We start from the raw sequence: 15,444 nt of genomic DNA, 5'->3' as shown, positions 1-15,444 counted from the left end.
ATGTCTTCAGACTCAATTCAACCCCCTTTCCTTTGTTAGGAGTGGAAGCTGGACACCTTGTGTGATCTGTATGAGACCCTGACCATCACCCAAGCTGTGATCTTCATCAACACCCGCCGAAAGGTGGACTGGCTGACTGAGAAGATGCACGCCAGGGACTTCACAGTCTCTGCCCTGGTAAGAGCTCCTGCACTTCCAGCTCGCTGTCCATGTCCCACAGCGTTGTCTTACCGATAGATGCTAATTGGTTATTTGCCGAAAATACAGTTGACCAGTCATGCTTATCGGTCTATATGTTAATTTGCATAATTTTGTGGAATTCAATTGTCGTGTGTATTTTTGTTAGTTGGCATGCATTTTATTTATCTCACGCACAGCATACAGAGCCTAGTTTGAGAAGCGGAATAGCCTACCTACCATCTGTCAAGACGGCGCGGGTAGGTCCTCAAAAAGCCTGTAGACTACTGGAGTGAAAGCTGCTTTTGTAAGCCCAGTCATTGCGGAACAAATAACAATTCTAAACACAATCGCGTGTTCACTTTAGTGGCCACAATTTAAAATTGAGCTATTTTTATTTCTCAACTTGTAAAGCGCGCCTTCCATTCGGCTACGTAGACTATAGACTGCCTACTGTTGACCTTCAGTGTCCCCCCCACCACTTTGGGAGCTTGAGGCAGTATAATTGTTTAAAACCTGAATGTTTTACTTCAAATAATCATATCTTATTTTGCTTTAAAGTAGCCTTGCAAAAATCCATCCATAGAAACGTGGAGGCAAAGATTTTATCATGCTCTGCTGGCACATTGTAGAACAGATGTCCACAGGCAGAAAGTGTACAATGTAATAATGTGTAGCCCAAAGATATTGCTTTTGTTGTGTTGAACTTGACAGTAACACTTAAGTGAGGGGGGATTATTTAATGTTTTACTCTGAATGTTATTCCTGCGCAGGTAGCCTTGTGCACTTGATCGATGTCTACTATAGTGGCCACTAACTATAAGTTTGTTTCATTCTGTTTCTACTTTAAGAGTATTTTTTTCCAAGTGCAATGTTGGCTAACTGCAATTTTAGTGTTGTTTTTTTCTCAAGACTTGAGTGTCATTTCCACTAAAGTCTAGGCAACAAATAACATTGGAAACATTTACATTATTTTTTTCTTTACATTTTTAGCTGTGAGTTAGGTTCACATTAACCACTTATTTTACACAGACTGATCATGTCGATCATATTCTTTGTTTAATTAGGTAAAACCTGCATTTCAAGAAGGGATCCAGCCTAAATCACTAGAAATTAGGATTTTAAAGCTGATATTTTTATATTTATTTTTTATCCCCCCTAGCAGGGATATTGTTTTTGCATGTTTTAGTGCAAAAAAGTGTCACCTTTTTGGGCCCTCACCAGTTTGCATCCCTGGTTCTATTGGTTTTCATAACATTATTTAATTGTCCAGAAGCCAAAGGTACAATCCTAGTCATATTAGAAACCCATCATAGTAGTTGCTACTAGATTCCCTTTAAGTTTCTAAAAGATTTTTTATCTCAGTCACATATGGAACTGCTCGCATTAGGTGTGCCGTTTAGAACTGTTTTCAACTAATTGCATTTGGGCAAATGTTTGAAAATGGTTTTATTAGCTGCTTCATTACAGGAGCTGCATGTTTAACCTGTTAGGGCTATGGGGCAGTATTGACACGGCTGGATAAAAAACGTACCCGATTTAATCTGGTTACTACTCCTGCCCAGTAACTAGAATATGCATATAATTATTGGCTTTGGATAGAAAACACTCCAAAGTTTCTAAAACTGTTTGAATGGTGTCTGTGTGTGTAACAGAACTCAAATGGCAGGTCAAAACCTGAGAAGATTCTGTACAGGAAGTACCCTGTCTGACCATTTCTTGGCCTTCTTTGTCATCTCTATCCAAAACAAAGGATCTCTGCTGTTACGTGACACTTCCTACGGCTCCAATGGGCTCTCAGAAGGCGGCAAAAAGCTGAATCGTGGCTTTGCAGGCTCTGGTTGAAAAAAAGTAGCGCGTTTGGGTAGTGGCTGGTTACAGTACTGTGAGACTCAGGCGCGTGCCCGCGTCGACCGAATGCATTGTTTTCTTTCCTCTGTTTACCTTAACGCAGATTCCCGGTCGGAATATTATCGCTTTTTTACGAGAAAAATGGCATAAAAATGGATTTTAAACAGCGGTTGACATGCTTCGAAGTACGGTAATGGAATATTTAGAAATATTTTGTCACGAATTGCGCCATGCTCGTGACCCTTATTTACACTTCGGATAGTGTCTTGGAACGCACGAACAAAACGCCGCTATTTGGATATAACGATGGATTATTTGGGACCAAACCAACATTTGTTATTGAAGTAGAAGTCCTGGGAGTGCATTCTGACGAAGACAACAAAGGTAATCAAACTTTTGTAATAGTAAATCGGAGTTTGGTCAGGGCTAAACTTGGTCGGTGTCTAAATGGCTAGCCGTGATGGCTGGGCTATCTACTGAGAATATTGCAAAATGTGTTTTCACCGTAAAGCTATTTTAAAATCGGACACCTCGATTGCACAAAGGAGTGCTGTATCTATAATTCTTAAAATAATTATGTTTTTTGTGAACGTTTATCGTGAGTAATTTAGTAAATTCACCGGAGGTTTGCGGGGGGTATGCTAGTTCTGAACGTCACATGCTAATGTAAAAAGCTGGTTTTTGATATAAATATGAACTTGATTGAACAAAACATGCATGTATTGTATAACATAATGTCCTAGGTGTGTCATCTGATGAAGATCATCAAAGGTTAGTGCTGCATTTAGCTGTCTTCTGGGTTTTGGTGACATTATATGCTAGCTTGAAAAATGGGTGTCTGATTATTTCTGGCTGGGTACTCTGCTGACATAATCTAATGTTTTGCTTTCGTTGTAAAGCCTTTTTGAAATCGGACAGTGTGGTTAGATTAACGAGAGTCTTGTCTTTAAAATGCTGTAAAATAGTCATATGTTTGAGAAATTGAAGTAATAGCATTTCTAAGGTATTTCAAAATCGCGCCACTGGATTACACTGGCTGTTGCGTAGGTGGGACGAATTCGTCCCGTCTAGCCCAGAGAGGTTAATAACAGGCTATAGCCTTTTGACTGGAAGACGATAGGCTTGCTATTGATTCATGTTTCCATTAAGCTCTTAATAAAAAAGTGTTGGGTCCTTGTAGGTATGCATGCATAGTATCAGAGGAAGAGAAAAAAAGCGAGAGGTTTCATTCTCGCCAAAATCTGTCCAATGCATTTCTATTGGCTTATTTTGGGCCTATGCTTGTCGCCTGCCTTTCCGCCTTGGGACGACTCCCATTTTTGGGGGGAAGAAACATAAGCATCTCGTCATTATATACAGATCTCTGATAGTGTTTTCTGTTGGTCACGTAATTTTACTGTTTAGAAAAAATGTAACTGTTGACCGGTTAATGAGGGTCATTTAGTTTCAGGCAAAATTGACCAAAATTTGCCTCTTTTATATACTTAACAAAAATATGCAACATGCAACAATTTCAAAGATTTTACAGAGTTATAATTCATGACAATCAGTCAATTGAAATATATTCATTAGGCCCTAATATATGGATTACGCATCTGTTGGTTACAGATACCTTTAAAAAAAAATGTGCCTCAGGATCTCATGGTATTTTTGTGCATTCAAATTGCCAATCGATAAAATGCAATTTGTCTGTAGCTTATGCCTGCCCATACGATAACCCCACCACCGTGGGGCACTGTTCACAATGTTGACATCAGCAAACCGCTCGCTCACACAACGCCATACACAAGGTCTGCTGTTGTGAGGCCTGTTGGACATATGGCCAAATTCTCTCAAACTACGTTGAAGGCGGCTTATGGTTTAGAAATGAACATTACATTCTCTGCTAACAGCTCTAGTGGACATCCCGGCAGTCAGCATGCCAGTTGCACGCTCCCTCAACTTGCGACATCGGTGGCATTGTTTTGTGACAAAACTGCACATTTTCTAGTTAATGAGAAGGTTTTTGGGAAAGCCAGAAGTCTTATCCTTAGCATCACTAACGGTTATAGTTGTAGACATGCGTGCGCTGCACACATACAGATGACACTGTATTCCATCCCTAACTATAACATTTTCCGACAAGCTAGAACTGCCAAAGGGTGTGGCGTTGCAATCTACTGCAGAGATGGCCTGCAGAGTTCTGTCATACTGTCCAGGTCTGTGCCCAAACAACTCAAGCTTCTACTTTTAAAAATCCACCTTTCCAGAAACAAGTCTCTCACCGTTGCCGCTTGTTATAGACCCCCCCCCCTCTCAGCCCCCAGGTGTGCCCTGGACACCATATGTGAATTGATCGCCCCCCCCCCCATCTATCTTCAGAGCTCGTGCTGTTAGGTGACCTAAACTGGGACATGCTAAACACTTATGCAATCTAAGACAGATGCCCTCAATCTCACACAAATTATCAAGGAACCTACCAGGTACAACCCTAAATCCGTAACCATGGGCTCCCTCTTAGATATCATCCTGACCATCTTCCCCTCTAAATACACCTCTGCTGTTTTCAACCAGGATCTCAGCGATCACTGCCTCATTGCCTGCGTGCGTTATGGTTCCGCGGTCAAACGACCACCCCTCATCACTGTCAAACGCTCCCTAAAACACTTCATTGAGCAGGCCTTTCTAATCGACCTGGCCCGGGTATCCTGGAAGGATATTGACCTCATCCCGTCAGTAGAGGATGCCTGGTTGCTCTTTAAAAGTGCTTTCCTCGCCATCTTAAATAAGCATGCCCCATTCAAAACAAATGTAGAACTAAGAGCAGATATAGCCCTTGGTTCACCCCGGACCTGACTGCCCTTGACCTGCACAAGAGCATTCTGTGGTTTATTGATAAATTTAAGTTCATAACTGTGCTCTCAAACAATAGCATGGTATTCTTTCACTGTAATAGCTACCGTAAATTGGACAGTGCAGTTAGGTTAACAAGAATGTAAGCTTTCTGCCCATATCATATGTCTATGTCCTGGGAAATGTTTTTGTTACTTACAACCTCATGCTAATCACATTAGCACATGTTAGCTCAACTGTCCCGTGGGGGGGTGTCACCGATCCCATGGAGGTTATAAATTGTATTGAGGTGTCAGCATTAATTTACATTATATGCAGAATCCTCTCAAGTTCCTCCATTGCTTCTTAGTGCCTCTATTTGTGTGGAAAACATCCTGTTGATCTGGTTAGATCAGCATTTCTTGGTTTTTGATTTCCATAATGTAAAATTAAGTGCTTGTGGTGTTCACAGATCCAGGCTGACTGTCGTGTTTGACTATAAGTGGGTCTGCATAAGAGTACTAAATGTAAAATGTGTGACACCTTCCTTCCTACCAGCACGGTGACATGGACCAGAAGGAGAGGGACCTAATCATGAGGGAGTTCCGCTCTGGGTCCAGCCGTGTCCTCATCACCACAGATCTGCTGGTGAGTTGAGTTCAGGAGACGCAGCAGCACCCTACTACCTGGGCAGAGCACACTGTGACCTGAATCTTTTCATTCGTTGAATGTAATAAATATAATTTTTCTTACTATGTTAATCAACTTGGCAAACACTTTTATTCAAAGTGACTTCCTTTACAGTGAAATTAAATGTGTAAGTGAGCTCTATGATCTATTTAATTAGCCTATTCTCAGTAATACCAAAGTTTTAGTCAAGTTGCACATATTTTGTATGTTCTCTGGAATCGAACCCATAACCTTTGGTGTTGCTAGCGCTGCACGTTTACCAACTGATTCACATGGAACCAAGCTAGCCTGCACCAGGGTTCAGGGTAATAAAGCAATGGCAGCTAGAGGTCAGGCATAGCAGAGGTGCTGATCATGTTGCTGCTTTCAGGCCCGAGGAATTGATGTCCAGCAGGTGTCTCTGGTTATCAACTATGACCTGCCAACCAATCGTGAGAACTACATTCACAGGTAGGAGGGACCCTGAGTTATACTAAAAACAAAGCTCCATAGGAGTAACTTATGTCACTGCTGTTTTGATTTTGGCAATCAACATGGTTCATATTGGGGTGTGAATTTTCCTGATTAATCAGGAGGTCCTGCTTTTCTGACGTCCTCCATTTCATACATCTTTGAAATTTAACTAGCTAACCACAAACCAATATCCTACTTTTTCTGACTTGTTCTATAATGTCCTGGTCTCATTCCTCCTGGTTTGTTCGTTCATATCGTATTTATTTCGCTACCATTTTGATTCTAAATTCCGATTGGCAGGGTTCGTATTTATCTGGTCTTTAATTGTTGTGTGCCAGGATCGGGCGAGGAGGTCGTTTCGGCAGGAAGGGTGTTGCCATCAACATGGTGACTGAAGAGGACAAGCGCACACTCCGGGACATTGAGACGTTCTACAACACCACAGTAGAAGAGATGCCAATGAATGTGGCTGACCTGATCTAGACTACCCCTGGCACCCTGCCTGCTGGTGGTACCTTAACACTCTCTATGGACCATCATCATCATCATCCCACTACCCCCCCGCCCCCCAATTCCTCATTCTCTAACATCTCCCGTTTCCTACCTATCACCCACCTAACCAAGCCTCCCATGTATCCCAATTTTGCGCTCTTAAATGGGGTAGGGGAACTCCTGTTTTCCTCCTCTTCCATGCCCTCTGCGGTCTCTCAGCTCAGCCCCACTCATTTGGTTTTCTATGGATCGCCTTGCTTAATAAAAATCAAGAATTGTATTTTACTTGGCCACAGACGAGATTTGCTATGTTTGTATTAGCAGCAGACTTGATTTCCTTGTGGTCTACTTGGACCCTTGCGACTCCATTTCAATAGGAAATGGTGACTTCTTGGGTGATGGGGATTGCATCATTCAGTTCCATTCTTTATTTGCATCGAAGTTATATTGTATCACTATCCATTGCTGATATGCAGTAGTTTTTCTGCAGGAGTGTTTTTAAACAGAAACAAGGGATGACATTGTTAATCTGTTTATGTTTTTGTTCCATGTGCCCCCTTGGAAGTACAGCAATTATTTGAATACTCTTAGTGGTGTTCCAAACATGTTGGTAGATATTTCTAGTGTGTATAATCGACATTTCACACGGGTTGGCGTTGACCCCTTGTTCTACAAGTTTTTGGGGAGAGCATAACGGTGTACAGAGGGGGGTATTGGGAGTTTTCTTTGGGTGCAAAGATATTTGGACTCGACAAACCCTATAGGCAAATCAAAATCCAGTACAAACTATTTATTTTCCACCACTTTTTTATTCATTAGTTTGGTTTCATTTTACAAATTGGGGGAGGGGGATGACTTCAATAAAGTTACCAAATAAAATCCTGCATTTGTTTTGCCAGTTATTTCTCTCCTATTGTACTCGGTGTTTCTCATCGGTGCTGAGTTGGTATGTGGTCTGTCTGTTCCAGAATGCAAGATCATTGACTTGGCCAGATGACCCTGAAATGAATTCATATTTTTGAGCAATACAAATGTGCATGGTGTGGGTTACTTGACAACCACAACCCATATTCAAGTTCAGCTTTTTAAATGAACCAGATCCTGTTTTCTGGAACACAACAGTGGTCCTACAGGGGGTTTCAAAGCATTCATAGTGGGACCATGAAAGGATTGCATACTTGTCTTGTATTAGCCCATATATTTAGTTTTCATATGAATTCTTGGATTGTCTCTAGGACTAGACAAATGTATACAGTGCGTTGTGGAAAGAATTCAGACCCCTTTTCCACATTTATGTTACAGCCTTATTCTAAAATTGATTAAATATTTTTTCCTCTCAATCTACACACGGCGACAGCAAAAACAGGTTTAGAAATTTCTGCAAATGTATTTTAAAAACACTAACATAGGTATTCAGACCCTTTACTCAGTACTTTGTTGAAGCACCTTTGGCAGCTATTACAGCCTGGAGTCTTCTTGGGTATGATGCTACAAGCCTGGCCCACCTGTATTTGGGGAGTTTCTCGTTCTCTGCATATTCTCTCAAGCTCTGTCAGGTTGGATGGGGAGTGTCGCTGCACAGCTATTTTCATGTCTCCAGAGATGTTCAAGTCCGGGCTCTGGCTGGGCCACTCAAGGACAGTGAGGCTTGTCCCGAAGCCGCTCATGCATTGTCTTGGCTGTGTGCTTAGGGTCGTTGTCCTGTTGAAGGTCAACCTTCGCCCCCGTCAGGTCCTGAACAGGATCTTTTGTACTTTGCTCCGTTCAGCTTTCCCTCGATCCTGATTAGTCTCCCAGTCCCTGCTGCTGAAAAACATCCCCACAACATGATGCTGGCACCACCATGCTTCACCATAGGGATGGTGCCAGGTTTCCTCCAGACGTGATGCTTAGCATTCAGGCCAAAAAGTTCAATCTTGATTTCATCAGACCAGAAAATCATTGAGTCCTTCAGGTGCCTTTTGGCCAACTCTAAGCAGGCTGTCATGCCTTTTACTGAAGAGTGGCTTCCGTCTGGCCACTCTACCATAAAGGCCTGATTGGTGGAGTGCTGCAGAGATGGTTGTCCTTCTGGAAGGTTCTAACATTTCCAAAGAGGAAGTCTAGAGCTATGTCAGAGTGACCGTCGGGTTCTTCGTCACCTCCCTGACCAAGGCCCTTCTCCCCCGATTGTTCAGTTTAGTCGGGTAGCCAGCTCTAGGAAGAGTCTTGGTGGTTCCAAACTTCTTCCATTGAAGAATGATGGAGGCCTCTATGTTTTGGGGGACCTTCAATGCTGTAGAAATGATTTGGTACCCTTCCCCAGATCTGTACCTCGACACAATCCTCTCTCTGAACTCTACGTACAATTCCTTCAATCTCATGGCTTGGTTTTTACTCTGACGTGCACTCTCAGGTGTGTCCCTTTCCAAATCATGTCCAATCAATTTAGTTTACCACAGCTGGACACCAAGTTGTAGAAACATCTCAAGCATGATCATTGGAAACAGGATGCACCTGAGCTCAATTTTGAGTCTCATAGCAGAGTCTGAATACTTATGTAAATAAGGTGTTTCTGTTTTTTATATTTAATACATTTGCAATAATTTCTAAAAACCTGTTTTTGCTTTGTCATGATGGGGTATTGTTTGTATATAAATGTTATCTATTTTAGAATGAGCCTGTAACATAACAAAATGTGGAAAAAGTTAAGGGTTCTGAATACTTTACCAATGTACTGTATGTATACTGTGAGCAACTTTATCATGCAAACAGTTGTCTGCTGCTCAAACATAATTAAACATTGATGTTGTAGACTAGCTGAAATTTGTATCAATATCTTTTAACATGAACAATGTAAGCTTTTATACATTGGATGCTGCTCTATGTAAGTCTGGATGTCTTTGATTTAATACCGTCTGACTGCTTCTTGGAGAAACAACTTTGGATATCTGCAGTTGATTGGAGTTAGAGTTGAGCATACTACAGAGTACTACTTAATTAAATTTTGTGTAAATTGAACATGTATTGTTGAGGTTTGGCAAATGCATTAAGCTTGACCAGTCCCATTTTAGGAGTAGAATGTTACAGCTTGACATTTCCTGTCAGAGGAAAAATGAATATATTACATAATGACTGGGTTGTTATACCATTATCTACCACCAGATGGATTCCAAATACTTTCCAGTCTTGGGTGCCTTCCATCCAGTGCTGCTGCTTGACTCAGCAATCCTATACTTCTGACATTTAGATTTTAAGAAATACAGATCACTTTCTGTTTAAATGCACCCACAAGAGATAGAAGATAACTCAGTCTTGAACTCAAGTGTCATATTGATAAACCAACCAATTTTTGTACAATGTATACATTGTTTTACTAGTTACTGTGGAGTCATGAAGTGGATCAAGTGAAAAATAATCCCATGTAATCATGTTTTTCAGATATGCTATTGGAGTACATTTCAGTAATTTATATTGTCTTTGTGTTTAGTTTATGTTTACTTTATTAGGATCTCCATAAGCTGTTGCACATGCAGCAGCTACTTTTCCTGTGTCCTGAAATAACTACTCTTTAGGCTATAGCCCCCTCTAAAGATCTCTGTTTGTCAATTGAGCAAGTCTTAAATGAATCAGTTATTAGGAAATAAAAGCATCTTGGCGTCCTATTTCTTTCTCAATAAGAAACAAATCTTCACCCTCAACTTTTTTACACTTGAGAATGACATCAAACAGCCTCTTGAATTTCTCACACTGTTTCTCTTGTAATTTCATTGCTTTTCCTTATGTTATTAAACACAACCAACCTAAACCAATGTACGCTTCTCTGGCTCAGTGTCGGTGGCCATTCCTCTAATTTCTCTCCCCTCTGGTATCCATCCTCCAGTATTTCTCTCACCAGGATTGGCCTCCCAACCGTGACCGCCCACCCCCCACTGGCACCCCAATTGTTGGCAGGGCAATTGTGTGTGCGGGAGGCTCGTAAAGGGCACTGCCTGGGTTCTTCTGCCCTGTGACGGATAGCTGGGAGACCGCAGGGCTATTTACATGAGAAGAGCCGGAGGAGAGAGCGATGAATAGAGCGGCTTTCAATCTGCTTGTCTCTGAGGACTTTCTCTCCTAGCCACCAACCCCCCATCACCAACCCTTTCTTTGTGCAACTCTGTTTTTTTGCCTCCCTCTCTTTCTTCCCTCTTTCTTCTCAACCTCTTCACTTCATTTTCCTTTGCCTCATTGCCTCAAATCTGTCATTGCCAATCATTTTTTTATTATGTATATAATGCTTGAGGCTTTCAAACCTCCCTGTCTGTCTTTTATTTGTCCACTTTAATGCTGAATTGATTGTCACCATCACAACACCAGGAGACATAGATGTGTTTCCTCTACTTCCCCTATATTATGCTCACAATAAGAATGACCCTGGCACAATAGGAGACGAACACTCACTCCATAAGTACAAATAAAGTCAAATGAATTGGATAATGGCTGTATTGTCTTGGTCATTGGAATCAGTCCAAATAAATTGCATAATGGCCGTAATACTGTGGCGATTGGAACTATTCCTATTCCAAATCAATCAAATTGATTTATAAAGCCCTTTTTACATCAGCTGAATTCACAAAGTGTTATATAGAAACCCAGCCTAAAACCCCAAACAGCAAGAAATGCAGGTGTAGAAGCACGGTGGCTAGGAAAATAATGTGTATATTATTGTGGACTTTTAGACAAGTCCAAATCAACAGATTGACCTCTCAACCAACCAAATCTCCCTGAAGCTGAGGGGGACTGGGATTATTGTGCACATTGTGGTCTATTTTTAGCTATTGTAATCAACCTACTTGCTTATATCACTCTATTCAGTTTGAAGTGAACTGAAATAGGTGCCAGTTAGGACTCATTTATGATGCCGGCCCAGCAGTCTTATTATTTAGGTGTCCGTACTCATCACATTGTATTGCCTATATTCTATAAGAGTTGCCGGTACACCTTTGGGAACTGGCCCAACTCAAGCACTGACTCTTAGCATGATCCTGCAAAGCATAATGAATTAGCTATTTTCTGATGGATGGCTATGGGTGAACACCTAACCAACAATGGAGGTGTAAAGTGATGACCATAGAAACTAGAAAAGGGTGTCAATTGGTAGCTGCTAGTAATATCACACCTAGCCTTATTTTAGAACAGCAGGGAGCATCTACTGGATAGAGGGGGCATGGATCATGGGCTATATTGGGAAATGGATCCTGTTTTGTTGACATCCTTTCTCTCTGAAAACATAGGTCTACCAGGCACTCGGCAATGGAATGTATATTGTCATATATTAGGTCATTCAAATACACTACAGATTTCATTCTTATATGACATTTATGTTATGGAAAGAAGCCTGAAACAAAAGTATTATTTATATTAAATAAACATGAACTATATATACATGTAACAAACTAAAGTTTGTCTTTGCTATTGGAAAGAGAGAGGGGGGGGGGGGTTGAGGGGACCCCCTGCCCCCCTCCTTCCCTCCCTCAGCGATTCCTCCTCTTTTCATATTCACTCAAGTGCATTCCAAATTCACCGCACCCCTTCTATAGTGATGTAAATGAGTAGGGTGGAGGAAGGGAGGGAAGTTAAGAGCGGATTTAGTGGAGAATACGTTTTATAATCACCAAGCTACCAGTGGGAGAGGGAGTTTTGATTTCAAGAAGGAACTCTACAGCAGTATCTCTAGATCTCAATTCTCAGAGTAGCCTAAAGGTCTGCATCTGAATAGTGAGTTGGTAGCAGGATGTTTTTGCTACGACTTTATTTACATCTCTGACATTTTAATTGTATTGTTTTCAACTAATGCTTGGGATGCTTGGTTGACATTTTCTCAGACTTTTTTACCAAGGAAGGTTGGTCAACCACTGCGAGGACAGCAGGCGTAATTTTAAAACTTTGTTCACAAATTGTATATTTCGTTTATGGTAAATATGTATAACATTATGGAGCACCAACTCAAGTCCTCTGGTCCCTCGCACCATCTTGGAACAGGGATGCCACCTGCGAATGCAGGAGGGGGGCACGGGGGCGGCCACACAGGATCCAAACCACCTGCAATCCAACCTGACCCGATGGACAAAGTCAAGCGGCCCATGAATGCTTTCATGGTATGGTCTCGCGGTGAGCGACGGAAAATGGCTCAGGAGAATCCCAAAATGCACAATTCTGAGATATCCAAACGACTGGGTGTCGCGTGGAAATCTCTGACAGACGCAGAGAAAAGGCCCTTCATTGACGAGGCCAAGCGCCTCCGCGCGGTGCACATGAAGGATTATCCAGACTATAAATACAAACCCCGTCGTAAAACCAAACTAATGCCGAAGAACAATACTCTAGCCGCGCAGTATCAGATGTCGGCTGGTAACCACCTGCTGAGTGCGTCCACGGCTCAGGGACAAGGTGGAAACCCCAGAATCGACAGTTATGGCTGGGGCCACACCGGGGGCTACACGGCGGCGATGCAGAGCGAGGCCCTCGGCTACAGCCAGCAACTTCACCGCTATGACCTGTCAGCACTTCAGTATCAGTCCAGCGTAGCCCAGGCGCAGGCCTACATGAATGGTGCCAACGCATACAGGTGAATTTAGATGGTTACCTTTTGTCAGTGAATGGAATTGCTGTGTATTCAGCTATATTTCCTTTCCAATGGGAGTTATAGGCCTAAACTGTTGCTAATCAACAGTCATTGAGATGTTGGAACAACAAAACCAATGGCCAGGTTGTTTTAAGGATACTGGTAGCCTATTCCCACCTTGTTAATGTAGGTTTTAGGTTTGTTTTCTGTTATTTTGTGACTTTTTCAAGTCCAATAGTTCCTCTCATTTATTTGCCTTAATTGATTAGTAACTCACTCTCCAATCTCTGTCATCCAGCCCCATGTCCTACAGCAGCAGCCCCCAACAGGTCAGCCCAGTGATGTCTATGGTGAAGCAGCAGTCTGATGGCCACAGCATGTCTCCCTCCCCTACGGGGACCCACAACCACCACCAGGCCCAGCGTGGTCTCCAGGTCCAGGGGGACCATCTCAGAGACATGATCAGCATGTACATGCCTGGGGGAGATGCCTCAGATGCCCAGAGGGGGTACTCTGTCTCCGCAGCTAACATCCAGCAGCATTACCTGGGAGGGTCAGCTCCACTCACCCACCTTTGAATTCACTCTTACCCACAACCTGATCTCACTTGATCTGCTGGGATTGACTGGTGGCAGACTGATGTGGTTAGTAAATGTGTAGGGACTGAAGAAAGAAAAACTTAATTTTAATACAAAGATGCGATCAGTCACTGACACAAACACTATTTTGTGGCAAGATGATGTCATTGATTGGTTGATTGGTTTCAGTGTACATTTTAGTTGGAACGCCTCAATGATTATGAGTTTTTGCAAACCTCAGATATTGCCCCATTCTGGCCTTTCTCTAAACCCCCTTATATGAAAATAGTTTTTAGGACTGCAATGGGATCTAAAAAAGTTGAAGTGGACTTTATTTTCATGAATTCTGAACAAAATGGCTTCGACGCTGACAATCCCAAGTTTTTCTCTCAGACTGTCAATTCTGTCTGTTCAGAAAACGAATGTACATCTAAATGGGTCTACACACTTTGATTTATATTCAAGTTAACAGCAGTTGGTTTTTATTTCACAACCTTTTGAAACAAAACTGAACAAATGTTTGAGGATTTTGTTATTGTTTAGTTTAAATCAATGCTGCTTTTCTAAGGTTCAGGCCTTATTTAGAGTTGTGAAATGTATTGAATAATGTTTTTATTAATGCCCTTATAGTAAGGGTATTGTTATTTCAAGTCACTTGACGATAATAATGTAAAAATAAAAGAAATAAAGATTTGTTTTATAATTTTTCTATTTTCTACCGTCACAATTTTTCTATGATAAATTCCTAAACAAAACACCATTTACATAAAATGTAGCTAAGCTTTAGGATTAACATTGAGACAGATTTTCATATACATTTTTTTACATTTATTTGTAGCTTGAGAAAATCTGGTATAAGTAAAAGTCCTATATAGGTCTACATCCACTTTCTCCAGACCGTTGCCCGCTTCTTTCCCAACAGAAAAGGAGAGTGGACTTCAGAGCATAATTGCCCGTTTCGGTAAATCTCATTGTTCCCTCACTGCTTTAGAGCATGCAGGTGCACACAGTATACCGTGGTTCTCAGCATGTCTTATGCTGGGCTTTGTCCTCTTTTCTTGGTGTGTCCCACGGGGCAGAAAATTAGCGTTGCATTGAATGCCTATTCTTCCTTATCCCACAGTCCAGGCTTAACCCTTTCCCTGCCCCTTGCCATTCTCATGGAAATAAGGTCTGCTATCACTGACTGACTAGTCAAGCTAGGCTAGGGAATGTCATAGGGCAGGCCATGGATGGATATTTACGGAACTCAACAAACCTTTCTGCTGAAACTATTTCACAAAGTTCATATTGTTTTTGAGGGGGGGGTCTTTTCTGATTAGGGCAACTCGGAACATGTAAACTAATGGATAGAGTGAGAGTACCTGCATTTGTAAGCTATAATCTCCTTTGGAGGAAGGAAGGGGGGTCCACTTTTCTGGTTGAAGAAATCTCTTAGCAAAAGGCTGTCTTCCACATGTTGTTGTTGCCAAGGGATACCCCTGTCAAACTAACTACCCCTCCAGTTAAATGACTAAGACACTGACTGTCTTCTTGCATCTCAACAAAACACCTTCATCCCACCCAACAGTCTTTTGTAGATGTCAAATAGAGGCCTACACAGCACAATTCAACAATTTTATTATAGGCAATTGATAGTTTAGCATTGATCTGTGAGCCTCTCAAACTGACCTAATGTGTGTGGGATGTACGGTTAAGAACTAGACAGCCCTTACAAAGATGTACCATGGTAGTACAATGGAAAAAAAATACCATGGACCTTTCATATTTTTCATGGTTCATGGTGCAAATACAATAGTATGTTCC

The 15,444-nt window shown here is 41.7% G+C and overlaps 2 protein-coding genes across 2 annotated transcripts in view; both read left to right on the top strand.

Moving 5' to 3' along the window:
* Nucleotides 1-7,358, top strand: part of LOC106560692 (eukaryotic initiation factor 4A-I) — a 31,316-nt gene extending 23,958 nt beyond the window's left edge. The window contains exons 8-11 of the mRNA XM_014123815.2: nt 40-177; nt 5,398-5,487; nt 5,900-5,979; nt 6,321-7,358. Of these exons, the coding sequence (XP_013979290.1) occupies nt 40-177; nt 5,398-5,487; nt 5,900-5,979; nt 6,321-6,465 (453 nt within the window). The 3' untranslated portion in view covers nt 6,466-7,358. The remainder of the gene's footprint in view (nt 1-39; nt 178-5,397; nt 5,488-5,899; nt 5,980-6,320) is intronic.
* A 4,732-nt stretch (nt 7,359-12,090) lies between these two features.
* On the top strand, nt 12,091-14,345 carry LOC106560691 (transcription factor Sox-19a). The gene is made up of 2 exons (XM_014123813.2): nt 12,091-13,063; nt 13,359-14,345. Exons 1-2 carry the CDS (start codon nt 12,408-12,410, stop codon nt 13,636-13,638), a joined length of 936 nt encoding a protein of 311 aa, XP_013979288.1. The 5' UTR covers nt 12,091-12,407; the 3' UTR covers nt 13,639-14,345.
* The last annotated feature ends 1,099 nt before the right edge of the window (nt 14,346-15,444 follow it).

The sequence above is a fragment of the Salmo salar genome, chromosome ssa10 (assembly GCF_905237065.1).
Source record: "Salmo salar chromosome ssa10, Ssal_v3.1, whole genome shotgun sequence".
NCBI classification, from domain to species: Eukaryota; Metazoa; Chordata; class Actinopteri; order Salmoniformes; family Salmonidae; genus Salmo; species Salmo salar.
The sequence above is the reverse complement of the archived record's forward strand: the minus strand, read 5'-3'. Positions and strand labels throughout refer to the sequence as shown.

Coding starts and splice junctions, on each gene's coding strand:
- LOC106560691 (XM_014123813.2), top strand. CDS start 12,408: ATGGTAAATATGTATAACATTATGGAGCACCAACTCAAGTCCTCTGGT. Junction 13,064..13,358: donor AATGGTGCCAACGCATACAG/GTGAATTTAGAT, acceptor TCTGTCATCCAG/CCCCATGTCCTACAGCAGCA.